An 18,573-nucleotide genomic window follows, 5' to 3' on the forward strand; every position below is an offset into this window, starting at 1 on the left:
TGTAAAAGCCATCAGTGTGTTCTGTGAGAAGCGCTGTGTGAAAGACTGTTCATTTACATGCAGTGTGTAAAAGCCATCAGTGTGTTCTGTGAGAAGCGCTGTGTGAAAGACTGTTCATTTACATGCAGTGTGTAAAAGCCATCAGTGTGTTCTGTGAGAAGCGCTGTGTGAAAGACTGTTCATTTACATGCAGTGTGTAAAAGCCATCAGTGTGTTCTGTGAGAAGCGCTGTGTGAAAGACTGTTCATTTACATACAGTGTGTAAAGCCATCTACAGTTTGTTCTGTGAGTAGTGCTATATGAAAGACTGTTCATTTACATACAGTGTGTAAAAGCCATCAGTGTGTTCTGTGAGTAGTGCTATGTGAAAGACTGTTCATTTACATGCAGTGTGTAAAAGCCATCTACAGTGTGTTCTGTGAGTAGTGCTGTGTGAAAGACTGTTCATTTACATGCAGTGTGTAAAAGCCATCAGTGTGTTCTGTGAGAAGCGCTGTGTGAAAGACTGTTCATTTACATGCAGTGTGTAAAAGCCATCAGTGTGTTCTGTGAGAAGCGCTGTGTGAAAGACTGTTCATTTACATGCAGTGTGTAAAAGCCATCAGTGTGTTCTGTGAGTAGCGCTGTGTGAAAGACTGTTCATTTACATGCAGTGTGTAAAAGCCATCAGTGTGTTCTGTGAGAAGCGCTGTGTGAAAGACTGTTCATTTACATGCAGTGTGTAAAAGCCATCAGTGTGTTCTGTGAGAAGCGCTGTGTGAAAGACTGTTCATTTACATGCAGTGTGTAAAAGCCATCAGTGTGTTCTGTGAGAAGCGCTGTGTGAAAGACTGTTCATTTACATACAGTGTGTAAAAGCCATCAGTGTGTTCTGTGAGAAGCGCTGTGTGAAAGACTGTTCATTTACATGCAGTGTGTAAAAGCCATCAGTGTGTTCTGTGAGAAGCGCTGTGTGAAAGACTGTTCATTTACATACAGTGTGTAAAGCCATCAGTGTGTTCTGTGAGAAGCGCTGTGTGAAAGACTGTTCATTTACATACAGTGTGTAAAAGCCATCAGTGTGTTCTGTGAGAAGCGCTGTGTGAAAGACTGTTCATTTACATGCAGTGTGTAAAAGCCATCAGTGTGTTCTGTGAGAAGCGCTGTGTGAAAGACTGTTCATTTACATGCAGTGTGTAAAAGCCATCAGTGTGTTCTGTGAGAAGCGCTGTGTGAAAGACTGTTCATTTACATGCAGTGTGTAAAAGCCATCAGTGTGTTCTGTGAGAAGCGCTGTGTGAAAGACTGTTCATTTACATGCAGTGTGTAAAAGCCATCAGTGTGTTCTGTGAGAAGCGCTGTGTGAAAGACTGTTCATTTACATACAGTGTGTAAAAGCCATCAGTGTGTTCTGTGAGAAGCGCTGTGTGAAAGACTGTTCATTTACATGCAGTGTGTAAAAGCCATCAGTGTGTTCTGTGAGAAGCGCTGTGTGAAAGACTGTTCATTTACATGCAGTGTGTAAAAGCCATCAGTGTGTTCTGTGAGAAGCGCTGTGTGAAAGACTGTTCATTTACATGCAGTGTGTAAAAGCCATCAGTGTGTTCTGTGAGAAGCGCTGTGTGAAAGACTGTTCATTTACATGCAGTGTGTAAAAGCCATCAGTGTGTTCTGTGAGAAGTGCTATGTGAAAGACTGTTCATTTACATGCAGTGTGTAAAAGCCATCAGTGTGTTCTGTGAGAAGCGCTGTGTGAAAGACTGTTCATTTACATGCAGTGTGTAAAAGCCATCAGTGTGTTCTGTGAGAAGCGCTGTGTGAAAGACTGTTCATTTACATGCAGTGTGTAAAAGCCATCAGTGTGTTCTGTGAGAAGCGCTGTGTGAAAGACTGTTCATTTACATGCAGTGTGTAAAAGCCATCAGTGTGTTCTGTGAGAAGCGCTGTGTGAAAGACTGTTCATTTACATGCAGTGTGTAAAAGCCATCAGTGTGTTCTGTGAGAAGCGCTGTGTGAAAGACTGTTCATTTACATGCAGTGTGTAAAAGCCATCAGTGTGTTCTGTGAGAAGCGCTGTGTGAAAGACTGTTCATTTACATGCAGTGTGTAAAAGCCATCAGTGTGTTGTGTGAGAAGCGCTGTGTGAAAGACTGTTCATTTACATGCAGTGTGTAAAAGCCATCAGTGTGTTCTGTGAGAAGCGCTGTGTGAAAGACTGTTCATTTACATGCAGTGTGTAAAAGCCATCAGTGTGTTCTGTGAGAAGCGCTGTGTGAAAGACTGTTCATTTACATGCAGTGTGTAAAAGCCATCAGTGTGTTGTGTGAGAAGCGCTGTGTGAAAGACTGTTCATTTACATGCAGTGTGTAAAAGCCATCAGTGTGTTCTGTGAGAAGCGCTGTGTGAAAGACTGTTCATTTACATGCAGTGTGTAAAAGCCATCAGTGTGTTGTGTGAGAAGCGCTGTGTGAAAGACTGTTCATTTACATGCAGTGTGTAAAAGCCATCAGTGTGTTCTGTGAGAAGCGCTGTGTGAAAGACTGTTCATTTACATGCAGTGTGTAAAAGCCATCAGTGTGTTCTGTGAGAAGCGCTGTGTGAAAGACTGTTCATTTACATGCAGTGTGTAAAAGCCATCAGTGTGTTGTGTGAGAAGCGCTGTGTGAAAGACTGTTCATTTACATGCAGTGTGTAAAAGCCATCAGTGTGTTGTGTGAGAAGCGCTGTGTGAAAGACTGTTCATTTACATGCAGTGTGTAAAAGCCATCAGTGTGTTGTGTGAGAAGCGCTGTGTGAAAGACTGTTCATTTACATGCAGTGTGTAAAAGCCATCAGTGTGTTCTGTGAGAAGCGCTGTGTGAAAGACTGTTCATTTACATGCAGTGTGTAAAAGCCATCAGTGTGTTCTGTGAGAAGCGCTGTGTGAAAGACTGTTCATTTACATGCAGTGTGTAAAAGCCATCAGTGTGTTCTGTGAGAAGCGCTGTGTGAAAGACTGTTCATTTACATACAGTGTGTAAAGCCATCTACAGTGTGTTCTGTGAGTAGTGCTGTATGAAAGACTGTTCATTTACATACAGTGTGTAAAAGCCATCAGTGTGTTCTGTGAGTAGTGCTATGTGAAAGACTGTTCATTTACATGCAGTGTGTAAAAGCCATCTACAGTGTGTTCTGTGAGAAGTGCTGTGTGAAAGACTGTTCATTTACATGCAGTGTGTAAAAGCCATCAGTGTGTTCTGTGAGAAGCGCTGTGTGAAAGACTGTTCATTTACATGCAGTGTGTAAAAGCCATCAGTGTGTTCTGTGAGAAGCGCTGTGTGAAAGACTGTTCATTTACATGCAGTGTGTAAAAGCCATCAGTGTGTTCTGTGAGTAGCGCTGTGTGAAAGACTGTTCATTTACATGCAGTGTGTAAAAGCCATCAGTGTGTTCTGTGAGAAGCGCTGTGTGAAAGACTGTTCATTTACATGCAGTGTGTAAAAGCCATCAGTGTGTTCTGTGAGAAGCGCTGTGTGAAAGACTGTTCATTTACATGCAGTGTGTAAAAGCCATCAGTGTGTTCTGTGAGAAGCGCTGTGTGAAAGACTGTTCATTTACATGCAGTGTGTAAAAGCCATCAGTGTGTTCTGTGAGAAGCGCTGTGTGAAAGACTGTTCATTTACATGCAGTGTGTAAAAGCCATCAGTGTGTTCTGTGAGAAGCGCTGTGTGAAAGACTGTTCATTTACATACAGTGTGTAAAGCCATCAGTGTGTTCTGTGAGAAGCGCTGTGTGAAAGACTGTTCATTTACATGCAGTGTGTAAAAGCCATCAGTGTGTTCTGTGAGAAGCGCTGTGTGAAAGACTGTTCATTTACATGCAGTGTGTAAAAGCCATCAGTGTGTTCTGTGAGAAGCGCTGTGTGAAAGACTGTTCATTTACATGCAGTGTGTAAAAGCCATCAGTGTGTTCTGTGAGAAGCGCTGTGTGAAAGACTGTTCATTTACATGCAGTGTGTAAAAGCCATCAGTGTGTTCTGTGAGAAGCGCTGTGTGAAAGACTGTTCATTTACATGCAGTGTGTAAAAGCCATCAGTGTGTTCTGTGAGAAGCGCTGTGTGAAAGACTGTTCATTTACATACAGTGTGTAAAAGCCATCAGTGTGTTCTGTGAGAAGCGCTGTGTGAAAGACTGTTCATTTACATGCAGTGTGTAAAAGCCATCAGTGTGTTCTGTGAGAAGCGCTGTGTGAAAGACTGTTCATTTACATGCAGTGTGTAAAAGCCATCAGTGTGTTCTGTGAGAAGCGCTGTGTGAAAGACTGTTCATTTACATGCAGTGTGTAAAAGCCATCAGTGTGTTCTGTGAGAAGCGCTGTGTGAAAGACTGTTCATTTACATGCAGTGTGTAAAAGCCATCAGTGTGTTCTGTGAGAAGCGCTGTGTGAAAGACTGTTCATTTACATGCAGTGTGTAAAAGCCATCAGTGTGTTCTGTGAGAAGCGCTGTGTGAAAGACTGTTCATTTACATGCAGTGTGTAAAAGCCATCAGTGTGTTCTGTGAGAAGCGCTGTGTGAAAGACTGTTCATTTACATGCAGTGTGTAAAAGCCATCAGTGTGTTCTGTGAGAAGCGCTGTGTGAAAGACTGTTCATTTACATGCAGTGTGTAAAAGCCATCAGTGTGTTCTGTGAGAAGCGCTGTGTGAAAGACTGTTCATTTACATGCAGTGTGTAAAAGCCATCAGTGTGTTCTGTGAGAAGCGCTGTGTGAAAGACTGTTCATTTACATGCAGTGTGTAAAAGCCATCAGTGTGTTCTGTGAGAAGCGCTGTGTGAAAGACTGTTCATTTACATGCAGTGTGTAAAAGCCATCAGTGTGTTCTGTGAGAAGCGCTGTGTGAAAGACTGTTCATTTACATGCAGTGTGTAAAAGCCATCAGTGTGTTCTGTGAGAAGCGCTGTGTGAAAGACTGTTCATTTACATGCAGTGTGTAAAAGCCATCAGTGTGTTCTGTGAGAAGCGCTGTGTGAAAGACTGTTCATTTACATGCAGTGTGTAAAAGCCATCAGTGTGTTCTGTGAGAAGCGCTGTGTGAAAGACTGTTCATTTACATGCAGTGTGTAAAAGCCATCAGTGTGTTCTGTGAGAAGCGCTGTGTGAAAGACTGTTCATTTACATGCAGTGTGTAAAAGCCATCAGTGTGTTCTGTGAGAAGCGCTGTGTGAAAGACTGTTCATTTACATGCAGTGTGTAAAAGCCATCAGTGTGTTCTGTGAGAAGCGCTGTGTGAAAGACTGTTCATTTACATGCAGTGTGTAAAAGCCATCAGTGTGTTCTGTGAGAAGCGCTGTGTGAAAGACTGTTCATTTACATGCAGTGTGTAAAAGCCATCAGTGTGTTCTGTGAGAAGCGCTGTGTGAAAGACTGTTCATTTACATGCAGTGTGTAAAAGCCATCAGTGTGTTCTGTGAGAAGCGCTGTGTGAAAGACTGTTCATTTACATGCAGTGTGTAAAAGCCATCAGTGTGTTCTGTGAGAAGCGCTGTGTGAAAGACTGTTCATTTACATGCAGTGTGTAAAAGCCATCAGTGTGTTCTGTGAGAAGCGCTGTGTGAAAGACAAGACGGCGTCATGCAGGTCAGACTGTGTGGGATTTTCAGAGACGGACATTTGTGATCCCAGAGGAAGTCTGACAACTGTGCCCAACGTCAACACAGGGCAATGCGACTGCAAGGTAAGGCACAGCTGGTCATTGCACGACATTGTGTGTGTGTCTGTATGCGTGTGTGCAAATGTGTGTGTGTGTGTGTGTGTGTGTGTGTGTGTGCGCGCGCGCATGTGTGTGTGTGTGTGTGCACTGATGATCTATCTGTGTTTACACTGTGTGTATGTGTGTGCTCTGATGATGTATCTTTATCAATCAATCAATCAATCAATCAAAAACACTTTATTAATCCACATGGAAATTAAGTTGTGCAATCACAGGCTCATTGTAAACACTGGCATAAAATCATGCGCAACATAAGAAGAGATTAAAACTAGTCAAATAAGAATTCCCAATAGCTGACGATATACTAACCCCCCCACTCCCCACACACACATACTCATGTTAAGACAATAGGGTATTGCACAACAATATTAACAAATGAAAACATCCAACAAAAAAAAAGGGCATAAGATTACTAAAAATGACATGCGCGCACGCACGCACACACCCCCACACACACATACACACACATGCACACACACACACACACACACACACACACACACACACACACACACGTTAAGACCATAAGGTATTGTACAACAATACATAAATAAAAACATCAAGGGAATAAATCGTATATATAAGTAAAATGCACACACACACACACACACACACACGCACACACACACACACACGCGCACACACACACACTCACACACACACAAAAAACGTATGCATGCACATAACATATGTCACGCCAATAAGATTAGAACATTAACATTAAGATACATGAAATCCAAGTAAAATAAGAAAATATTTAAAAATCACTTCCGATCACACACACACACAAATGCTTGCTTGCCCGTGCTCACCCGCTCAGTCCCACATGCACGCATAATGTCTGCTCCCATACACTCGTCTGCTGGTGAAGTTCAGGTGTTGCTGTGGCGAGGGGGCTTGGGGGGTGGGAGGGTTCACTTAGTGTATTGGATGTTTTGATTGTGTGCGCGAATGGCTGTAGGAATAAATGAATTAATGTATCGAGATGTTCTTGCGCGTGGAGCTCTAAACCTACCACTTATGTCTGACCTTCTGCTATTAATGTCATCATGTAGTGGGTGTCTTACGTCGGTCAAAATTGTTATTAGTCTGTCAGTCAGTTTTCTATTGTGCATGTCGCTAAAGGTGTCTTGTCTTATACCCACCACCCCACCCGCTTTCCTAATGACTTTTTCCAACCTGTCTTTGTCATGTTTGGTCAGGTTTCCCCCCCAGCACACGGCTCCGTATGTTAAAACACTACAGACAACAGATGTGTAAAACATTTGGAGCATCTGCTTGCATACATTGAAAGATTTCATTTTTCTAAGACAGTACATGCGACTGTTGCTCTTTTTAATGAGTGCAGTTGAGTTTTCATTCCAAGAATGTACATTGATGTCAGTCTGTGTGTGTGCACTGAGGTGTATGTGTGTCTGTGTGTGCACTGATGTGTATATGTATCTGTGTGTGAACTATTGTATGTGTGTGTGTGCACTGATGTATGTGTGTCTGTGTGTGCACTGATGTATGTGTGTCTGTGTGTGCACTGATGTGTTAAAGTCTATATGTGCGCACTGACATTGTGTGTCTATGTGTGCACTGATGTAATTATGTATGTGTGTGTGTGCACTGATGTATGTGTCTGAGTGCATTGGTGTGTATCTGTTTCTATGTCTGCACTGATGTATATGTGTCTGTATGTGCTCTGATGCATATGTGTCTGTGAGTGCACTGATGCATATGCCTGTGTTTGCACTAATGTATGCATCAGTGTGTGTACCAATGTATTTGTAAGAGAGAGTGAGAGAGAGAGAGTGTGTGTGTGTATGTGTGTGTGTGAGTGTGCGTTAGTGAGTGTACACAGATGTGTGTATGTGCCTGTCTGTACACTTATATGTGTGTGTGTGTCTGTACACTTATATGTGTGTGTGTGTCTGTACACTTATATGTGTGTGTGTGTCTGTACACTTATATGTGTGTGTGTGTGTCTGTACACTTATATGTGTGTGTGTGTCTGTACACTTATATGTGTGTGTGTGTCTGTACACTTATATGTGTGTGTGTGTGTCTGCATTTCTCCGTGCGTGCCTTCAGGCCAATGTGGTGGGGCAGTTCTGTGAGCGTTGCCGGGACGAAACGTACTTCCTGTCCCTTGACTACCCCTCCGGCTGTATCCCCTGCTTCTGTATGGGCGTGACGCAGATGTGTCAGTCCACCTCCTGGAATAGAGGACAGGTACAGCTGCACCATAATATACTTTTTTTTCTGTTTTCTGTGTGTGTGTGTGTGTGTGGAGCGTCATAACGAAATGTGTGGTTGGATGCTTAGAAAAGTAATCAAATGCAACCACGAAGACAGGCGATTATTTACTGTGTCCAAAACCAGTCACTGATGTCCACTTTTTTTTTTTTTTGTGCCCCAGAAGTTTGGGACATTTTGTTTTTCTATATTTTTTGATGAATGATGATGAAATGAAGATACTGCTGGGGGGTGGGGGGGGGGGGGGGGGTCTGATAAGTTTGGGTCTGCTTGGAAAGGCTGTATTATTATAATCATTCAGGCATTGACAAGGCTGAGAGATGATAATCTGAATAAGCAATAACTGGCTTTTTTTCTTTCTTTTTTTTTTTTTTTTTTTTTACTTTACTACATCAATCCATCTGGAAAAAAAATGAAGAGAAATTGGACCAACATACATGTGTGTGTGTAGAGGGGGGTGCGGGGAGGGAGGGAGGTGGTAGAATGGTTAAGATGCTGATCTGCCAATACAGTGTCTGCAAGGGTCTGGGTTGGAATGATTTGCCCTTTTTCCATGCTTGACTGGAAAATCAAACTGAGCATCTAGTCGTTCGGATGAGATGATAAACCAAGGTCCTATGTGCAGCACACGCTTGGCACACCGAAAAAGAACCCATGGCAACATAAGTATTGACCTCTGTCAAAATTCTATATAAAGAATTCATTCACAAATAGGCATGCACTCAACCCTGACTAAGACTAGAGCGTTGGGTTACTCTCCTGGTCAGGGACCTGCCTAGCAGATGTGGTGTAGCGTGTATGGATTTGTCAGAACACAGTGATGTCTCCTCGAGAAACTGGAACTGAAACTCTGTGTGTGTGTGTGTGTGTATGTATGTGTGTGTGTGTGTGTGTGTGTGTGTATGTATGTGTGTCTGTGTGTGTGTTTGTGTGTGTATGTATGTGTGTGTGTGTGTGTGTGTATGTATGTATGTATGTGTGTGTCTGTGTGTGTGTGTGTGTCTGTGTGTGTATGTATGTGTGTGTGTACGTATGTGTGTGTGTGTGTGTTTGTGTGTGTATGTATGTGTGTGTGTGTGTGTATGTATGTGTGTCTGTTTGTGTGTGTATGTATGTGTGTGTGTGTGTGTATGTATGTGTGTGTGTGTGTGTGTGTGTGTGTCTGTGTGTGTGTGTGTCTATGTGTGTGTCTGTGTGTGTGTGTGTGTGCAGGTGGTTGTCTCCTTCACCAACGACCGCAGCGGCGTGTCGCTCACCAACATGATGCAGTCAAGGGAGGTCACCCAGGGGTTCTACGTGGATCGCAGCAACAGAGAGCTGGTCTACCGTCGCTTCAACGGCCTGCCTCAGGACACCTACTACTGGAAGCTTCCGGAACGCTTCCTGGGAGACAAGGTTGGTCCGACATACTGGACAAGACAAGACAGGACATAATCTTTGTTATCAAAAGAGGGCGCTATTCAGGGGGGGCAAAGGGGAGGTTACCTACTTCTGGGAGGTTATTGGCTGTAGCTACTTTCGTTTTCTGAGCATAGGCGGATAGTAGTTTGCACAGGACAGGAATGTCAGACCCATGCCAGAGTCTGCACTAGTGGGTCACGGTAAGTATGTTACTTAAACGTAATTTTAGGAAGAGAATTTCCTTTATCGATAATAGATTAGCAAGTAACATGCTTTTTTTTACATCCAGCCCTCACTCATTAAAGAGAGAATAAAGCTAAACAAGAGAAAATTAGGGGGGTGGGAATCAAAACACAATGGAAAATACACACATCCGTATTTCCTGATTATTCCACTGAACTGGTGTTGTGTGTAGTGTCAAGTTGTTCAGCGTTTGGGTCTTGTTTCCATGAAGGATGCATTACTGGAGGGAGTCCTGGATGTCTTTCTTGGGTGGGTGGGGTGGGGTTGAGGAGGGTCCAACACAGGTGTTTCACACAGAGTTGAGTTTACCCACTGATAAGCTGATGCCTTTTGGGTCAAGTTGTGGGCTCTTGTTTCGATCAAGGTTTCATTATTCGAGGGGGTGAGTCCTGGTGGGGAGTCAGGAGGGGAGGGGCGTCCATTACAGGTGTTGAGTTTAACGACCTGGTAGCTGACACCTTCAGATTAAGTTGGTCATGGCTTTGGTCTTGTATCGATGAAAATTGTGTTGTTTGACGAAGTCCTGGATATCTGTCTTGGGGTGGGGGAGGGAGAGGACCCTCATAGGTGTTGTGTAGAATATACTTTCTGAAACAGAAACTCCAGTTATGCACTACAGCGCCTTGTAGGCCGAAAAATGCGGTAATATTAAAGTGAAGTCTGCAGCTTTGAGTTTCCATCTAAAAGAGGCGTAAAAGTGTGTGGACTGGTCCTTACACAGAAACGCTGAACTGTGAAATATTTTGTTTGTTTTTGACATAGATATGATTTATTGATTGTGATATGCTATATCTCAGGCTGTGTGAATCACACCAGGTTTGATAGGAATGATATATTGGATTATATTAGGTTACAAGTTGAAAGTGCATTGACAGTACTATGTTTTCATCCAGACAGTTGTGCCTTTTGGATAATTGTTGGATAAGAGTGATGCCCTTTTACGTGAGAGTCGATTGCGATGAGAGCAGAAGAGAAGAAAGTATTCACTATGAATCTTTCCGTAATGTAAGTGCATCATATATATGACACGTTGACGGGCCGGTGTGTTAATGTTGTTGAATGGTCATGTATCAGAACCATTTTGTCAGGCTCTCATGGTGACCTCCGTTTTCTATTCCTCTCCACTTCCATGCTTGTGTTGAGTCCTGTCAAGGTCTTAGGTTTTGGCATGTTCATGGAGGATTGTTGGACTGTTAGTGGTGGTTGGGCGTGGTGGCAGTCTCCACTCTGAGCGATGGCACTCAGTCAGTCTGGTTTTACGACTGAGCGATATTTGTCTTCAGTAGAGGGCATAGTAGGTGGTGCCACCAAAGGAACTCAGCAGCAGTGGTGTGATCAAATCCCACTCTCACCAGAATTTTCTTCCCCTCCACTAGATCTGGAGTTGCTGTCTGGATGCTAGTCATTCAGATGAGATGATTAACCCAGGTCCAGGTCCAACCGTGGTACAATACAATACAATACAATACAGTGCAATGCAATGCAGTACAATCAATACAATACAATGCAATGCAATGCAGTACAATCAATACAATACAGTGCAATGCAATGCAGTACAATCAATACAATACAATACAATGCAATGTAGTGCAGTGCAGTGCAGTACAGTACAGTGCATTGCAGTGCAATCCAATACAAGACAAGACAAGACAATAAATACAATACAACACAATACAATACAAAGCAATGCAATGTAATCCAATACTATAAAATACAGTGCACTACAATGCACTACAATACAATACAGTACAGCGCAATCCAATCCAAATCAATGCAATGCTGTGCAATGCAATGCAATACTATACAATACAATACTATACGACACCATGTAATACAGAACAATGCAATGCAGTACAATACAATACAACACAATGCAATACAGTACAATGCAATACAACACAATACAATACAGTGCAATGCAATGCAATACAACACAATGCAATACAGTGCAATGCAATGCAACACAATGCAATACTATACTATACTATAGCGATGAGTGATTGTGTCAGTGTGACTGACTGTTCCTACATCAGAGCCATTTTTTCAGGTGACGGCCTATGGAGGGAACCTGAGGTTCACCATTCGCTATCGACCAGGACAGGACAGTGCCCCCATCTCATATGGCGAACCCATCGTTGAGCTGGGTGTAAGTCAGACCTTATTTGGTCTGAGTTGTTTTTTCGGGTGGTGGCACGTGTGTGTGCATGGGTGTGTGTATGGGGGGTGGGGAATGGGTGGGTGTGCATCCTTGTGTGAGATGTGTGTGTGTATGTGAGAGAGAGAGAATGAATGAATGGATAAATGAATCAATGAATGAGTTAAAAAATAACAGAAAGTTTGTTCTCATCTTTCCTCTTCCTGGATACATGCATGAGCGTATATACATTCTCACTCTTTAGCACGCATACACACTAACACAAACACACACAGACACATACACACATGCATTCATACATGTGCATGTGCATGTACACACATGCACATGTGCACACACACATGCATGCATGCACATGCACACATATGCACTCACCTTTTCTTAAATGAATATGTATGCATACACACACACACACACACACACACACAAACCAAAACCAAACAAACCAAAAACAACAACAACCAAAAAACAAAACAAAAAAAAACCACCCAAGCGTCAGACATGTTTCAAACCTATTTTCAGACATGCCTTGAACAATATATTTCACATAAATCAAGGTGGCAAGAAGAGAAAAGTTACATATTAACAAACACTTTTTCCTCCTTGTTTCCAGGGCAACGACATCATCTTGGTTTACCGCAGTGATCGTCAAGTCAGTGCCAACTCTCCCCAGTCCTTCTCCATCCCATTCTATGAGGTAAAATGCACAGTCCTTTATTGATAATGATTAGAGATTGTGTAAATATTGTGGAGTGATGGCCTCGAGGTAACGCGTCCGCCTAGGAAGCGAGAGAATCTGAGTGCGCTGGTTCGAATCACGGCTCAGCCGCCGATATTTTCTCCCCCTCCACTAGACCTTGAGTGGTGGTCTGGGTGCTAGTCATTCGGATGAGATGATAAACCGAGGTCCCGTGTGCAGCATGCACTTCGCACATGTAAAAGAACCCACGGCAACAAAAGGGTTGTTCCTGGCAAAATTCTGAAGAAAATCACCTTCGATAGGAAAAACAAATAAAACTGTACGCAGGAAAAATACAAAAAAATGGGTGGCGCTGTAGTATAGCAATGCACTCTCCCTGGGGAGAGCAGCCCGAATTTCACACAGAGAAATCTGCTGTGATAAAAAAGAAATACAACCCCTCCCCCCAAAAAAACCCCCAATATTTCCTTTATTAATAGTTATAGATTGTGTATGTATTGTTGTGCTTTTTCCTCACAACCAGAAGGCTCAAAGCTTACTACAGCAAAGCATACTACAGTAAGACATGTTGAAATGAGCAGGTGGGCTTTTACGTGTATGATGGTTTTTACCTCACCAAGAAGGCAGCCATACTCCGTTTTTGGGGGTGTGCATCCTGGGTATGATCTTGTTTCCATAACCCACTGAACACTGACATGGATTATAAGGTCTTAAACATGAGTATTTGATCTTCTGCCTCTGTATATATACGAAGGAGGTTCAGCCACAAGCAGGTCGGCACATATGTTGACCTAGGAGATCGGAAAAATCTCCACCCTTTACCTACCAGGCGCCATTACCAAGATTCGAACCCAGGACCCTCAGATTGAAAGTCCAACACTTAAACCACTCAGTCATTGTGCCTGTCAGGTTTTGCAATAAAGATATGTAAAAGAAACTAAGTCCAAAGATATGTAAAAGAAACTAAGTCCAAAGATATGTAAAAGAAACTAAGTCGTAAAAAGAATAGTGCAAAAGAGAAAAGGATGGAGAGAGATGCAGAGAGAGAGAGAGAGCGATGTGTTGTTCACTGCAGTGAAAAACATGCAGTAAGTAAAGTGTGTTAGTGTGCTTGTGTGTGTATGTATGCACGTGTGTCTGTGTCTTTGTGTGTGTGTATGAGTGTGCGTGTATATATATGTGTGTGTGTATATGTGTGTGCGAGTGTGTGTGTGGATATATGAGTGTGTATGTGTTGCCAATTGCGCACGTGATTTTATGTACGCATGCCTGTGCCTGTACAGACGGACTGGCTGCGTATTGATGGGAAGCAGGCCAACCGGGAGCACCTGCTGATGGCACTGGCTGACCTGAACTTCATCCTCATCAGGGCCACCTACACTGTCTCCACAGACGAAGCTTCGTGAGTCATTTGGTTTCGTTCCTTCTGGCCTTTTGAATGATGATATGGATACTGATACAGCGCCTGTTCTCTGCCGGAGACCAAGCTCTAAGCGCTTTACAAACACAGGATATGGATACTTATATAGCACCTATCCTCGGTCAGAGACCAAGCTCCAAGCGCTTTACAAACACAGGATATGGATACTTATATAGCGCCTATCCTCGGTCAGAGACCAAGCTCCAAGCGCATTACAAACACGGGGTCATGTGCACAACAGGCTGCCAACATGAGTAGAGCTGACTGACAGCTGCTATTTGGTGCTGGTCAGTCTTCCTGTGTCATTCACCATATTTCAGGCACGCACACATACACACTCACACAGACATGTGACATTTTACATGTGTGACCATTTTGTTTTTTTACCCTGCTTTGTAGGCAGCCATTCTTCGTTTTCGGGGGTGTACATGCTGCTGGGTATTTTCTTGTTTCCAAAACTCACCGAACACCGATATGGATTGCAGGATCTTTAACATGCGTATTCATCTCCTGCATGTGAATACACACAAAGAGGGTTCAGGCACAAGCAGGTCTGCACATATGTTGTGTGATTACTGAGATTATTCTTCTTCTTCTACTTCATTCGTGGGCTGCAACTCCCATGTTCACTCATATGTACACGAGTGGGCTTTCACGTGCAAGACCGTTTTTACCCCACCATGCAATAGGAAAAATCTCCACCGAGATTCGAACCCGGGACCCTCAGATTGAAAGTCCAGCACTTTAACCACTTGGCTATTGTGCCCATCATGAACATTTCTAGAAACACACAATACAATGAGGTGCTCATAAACATGGGTGTGTGTACATACACATGCACACTAACACTCGCAATCACACACACACAGACAGATACACTCATACATATGCAAACACACACATGCACATATGCATACTCCTCACATGAATTTCTCTCTCTGTGAGGTATTGAAGTACGTTTCCTGATGTGTGCAGTCTGAGCAGAGTGTCATATGGATACACGCATACACACACACACACGCACGCACGCACGCATGCACATGTGCACACACCACATGTGAATTTCTTTCTCTGAGGTATTGAAGTGTTGTGTACATTTCCTGACTGATGTGTTGCAGTCTGAGTGATGTGTCTCTGGACATTGCGGAAAACCGTGTCACCGGTCAGGACCGTGCTTTCCCCGTGGAGCAGTGCAACTGCCCCCCTGGCTACCGCGGTCTGTCCTGCGAGGTAACGGCCTCTCCCTCTGTGTCTGTCTGTCTATCTGTTTGTTTATCTGTCTGCCTGTGTCTGTCTGTCTGTCTATGGAGCAGTGCAACTGCCCCCCTGGCTACCGCGGTCTGTCCTGCGAGGTAACGGCCTCTCCCTCTGTGTCTGTCTGTCTATCTGTTTGTTTATCTGTCTGCCTGTGTCTGTCTGTCTGTCTGTCTATGGAGCAGTGCAACTGCCCCCCTGGCTACCGCGGTCTGTCCTGCGAGGTAACGGCCTCTCCCTCTGTGTCTGTCTGTCTATCTGTTTGTTTGTCTGTCTGCCTGTGTCTGTCTGTCTGTCTATGGAGCAGTGCAACTGCCCCCCTGGCTACCGCGGTCTGTCCTGCGAGGTAACGGCCTCTCCCTCTGTGTCTGTCTGTCTATCTGTTTGTTTGTCTGTCTGCCTGTGTCTGTCTGTCTGTCTATGGAGCAGTGCAACTGACCCCCTGGCTACCGCGGTTTGTCCTGTGAGGTAACGGCCTCTCCCTCTGTGTCTGTCTGTCTATCTGTTTGTTTGTCTGTCTGCCTGTGTCTGTCTGTCTGTCTGTCTATGGAGCAGTGCAACTGCCCCCCTGGCTACCGCGGTTTGTCCTGCGAGGTAACGGCCTCTCCCTCTGTGTCTGTCTGTCTATCTGTTTGTTTATCTGTCTGCCTGTGTCTGTCTGTCTGTCTATGGAGCAGTGCAACTGCCCCCCTGGCTACCGCGGTTTGTCCTGCGAGGTAACGGCCTCTCCCTCTGTGTCTGTCTGTCTGTCTGTCTATGGAGCAGTGTAACTGCCCCTCTCCCCTGGTTACCGCGATCTGTCCTGCGAGGTAACGGCCTCTCCCTCTGTGTCTGTCTGTCTATCTGTTTGTTTATCTGTCTGCCTGTGTCTGTCTGTCTGTCTGTCTATGGAGCAGTGCAACTGCCCCCCTGGCTACCGCGGTCTGTCCTGCGAGGTAACGGCCTCTCCCTCTGTGTCTGTCTTTCTATCTGTTTGTTTGTCTGTCTGCCTGTGTCTGTCTGTCTGTCTGTCTATGGAGCAGTGTAACTGCCCCCCTCCCTTGGCTACCGCGATCTGTCCTGCGAGGTATGGCCTTTCCTCTTCTGTCTCTCTCTCTGTCTGTCTGTCTGTCTCTCTGTCAGTGTAACTGCCCCTCTGGCTTCCATGGTCTGTCCTGTGAGGTACACAGGACTGTGGCACAACACAACACTAACACATCACAATACAATGTGTCGTACACACCATGTACACAGGACTGTGACACAACACAACACTAACACATCACAATACAATGTGTTGTACACACTATGTACACAGGACTGCGACACAACTCAACACAAACACATCACAATACAATGTGTCATACACACCATGTACACAGGACTGTGTCACCACAGCACAACACTAACACATCACAATACAATGTGTCATACACACCATGTACACAGGACTGCGACACAACACAACACTAACACATCACAATACAATGTGTCATACACACCATGTACACAGGACTGTGTCACCACAGCACAACACTAACACATCACAATACAATGTGTCATACACACCATGTACACAGGACTGCGACACAACACAACACTAACACATCACAATACAATGTGTCATACACACCATGTACACAGGACTGCGACACGGGCTACACAAGGACTGGCGGAGGGCTGTACCTGGGACTGTGCATGGCCTGTCAGTGCAACGGACACTCCAACGAGTGTGACCCAGAGACCGGCATCTGTAGGGTGAGTTTGTGGGGCTGGGATGATGGTTGTGTGGGTGGCTAGTGTGGGGGAGGGATAGGGGAAGGAGAGAGTGATAGAGACAGAGTAAGTCCTGTCAGTGCAATGTACACTCTGGCGAAAGCGACCCAGAGACCAGTATCTGTAGGGTGAGTGTGTGTGGAGGGGGGGGGGGGGGGAGGGGGAATGCGGAGCAGGGATGATGGTTGGGTGGGTAGGTAGCGTGAGGATGGGATGGGGGGAGGGAGATAAAAGAGAGGGAGAGACAGAGAGAGTGAGTGTATGCCATATCAGTGTAACAGTCACTCCAACGAGTGCAACCCACCCTCTAGGGTGAGTATGTTCATGGGGTGGGGGGGAGTGGGTTGTTGGGGGGATGGGTGAGAGTGAGGCATGGAAGGAGAGAGAGAGAGAAAAAAAGAGCTTGTGAGAGAAAGAGAGAGAGAGAGGTTTTTAGTGTAGGTGCAGGTGTAAAAGAGAGAGAGGTTTTTTTGTGTGGGTGTGTGTGTGTGCGAGAGAGAGAGAGAGTGTGTTTGTTTTTTTCTTGGTTGATTATTCAGTGTATACAGACTTGCTTGAAATATATGAGAGGGAGAGAGAGGAGGGGGGTAGACTATGTATGTGTGTGTGAGCATGTACATGTGATTGTGAGAGTGTGTGTATGTGTGTACTGATGACATTATTAGCTATATTTGAAATGTATTAAGATAGCTTATTTAGATACAAACTTTTGCTTCGATTTTCCGATTTTTGTTTCAGTTGTTGTACAGTTCATAGCAGTACTTATTCCTTGACTTAAATCAGCATTTGTAATGCACTATAAATGCTTTACCTTGATTTTTCTTCTTCTGTTTTATTTCACAACAGAACTGCCGTCACAACACGGAGGGCAGTTCTTGTGAGCGCTGCGTTGCTGGTTACTATGGTAACGCTACAAGAGGCAGCGTTAATGACTGTCAGAAATGCCCCTGCCCTCTTACAGAGCCTCCTAACCAGTGAGTGGTCACACATTGTCATAGACAAATGATAGACAAATGATTCATTTTGGTGTTTTATTGCATGGCATTGTATGGTATTGTATTTCCTCTTTGTGCTCTCTTTGTTTTCTTTGTGTTGCTGTTTGTGTTCATGACTGGTGTGCTGTTTGTATCAGGCTGTATTTGTGTTTTGTGTCAGGCTATGTTTGTGTTTGTATCAGGCTGTATTTATGTTTGTGTCAGACTTCATTTGCTTTGTGTCGGGCTATTGTGTCATGCTGTATTTGTGTTTGTGTCAGGCTGTATTTGCTTTGTGTCAGGCTATTGTGTCATGCTGTATTTATGTTTGTGTCAGGCTGTATTTATGTTTGTGTCAGGCTGTATTTGTTTTGTGTCGGGCTATTGTGTCATGCTGTGTTTGTGTCAGGCTGTATTTGTGTTTGTGTCAGGCTGTATTTGCTTTGTGTCAGGCTATTGTGTCATGCTGTGTTTGTGTCAGGCTGTATTTGCTTTGTGTCGGGCTATTGTGTCATGCTGTATTTATGTTTGTGTCAGACTTTATTTGCTTTGTGTCGGGCTATTGTGTCATGCTGTATTTATGTTTGTGTCAGGCTGTATTTGCTTTGTGTCGGGCTATTGTGTCATGCTGTATTTATGTTTGTGTCAGACTTTATTTGCTTTGTGTCGGGCTATTGTGTCATGCTGTATTTATGTTTGTG

General features: G+C 44.2%; 1 protein-coding gene across 14 annotated transcripts in view; it reads left to right on the plus strand.

Annotated features, from left to right (window-relative positions):
• Positions 1–18,573, plus strand: part of LOC143287757 (basement membrane-specific heparan sulfate proteoglycan core protein-like) — a 310,798-nt gene that overhangs the window by 205,646 nt on the left and 86,579 nt on the right. For all 14 annotated transcript variants that reach the window (XM_076596017.1, XM_076596019.1, XM_076596022.1 and 11 more), the window contains 9 exons: positions 5,620–5,693; positions 7,806–7,946; positions 9,183–9,365; positions 11,662–11,760; positions 12,383–12,466; positions 13,753–13,871; positions 15,008–15,119; positions 16,767–16,880; positions 17,745–17,872. In XM_076596017.1, coding sequence (XP_076452132.1) covers positions 5,620–5,693; positions 7,806–7,946; positions 9,183–9,365; positions 11,662–11,760; positions 12,383–12,466; positions 13,753–13,871; positions 15,008–15,119; positions 16,767–16,880; positions 17,745–17,872 — 1,054 coding nt within the window. The remainder of the gene's footprint in view (positions 1–5,619; positions 5,694–7,805; positions 7,947–9,182; positions 9,366–11,661; positions 11,761–12,382; positions 12,467–13,752; positions 13,872–15,007; positions 15,120–16,766; positions 16,881–17,744; positions 17,873–18,573) is intronic.

Source organism: Babylonia areolata, chromosome 11, assembly GCF_041734735.1.
Source record: "Babylonia areolata isolate BAREFJ2019XMU chromosome 11, ASM4173473v1, whole genome shotgun sequence".
Taxonomy (NCBI): Eukaryota; Metazoa; Mollusca; class Gastropoda; order Neogastropoda; family Buccinidae; genus Babylonia; species Babylonia areolata.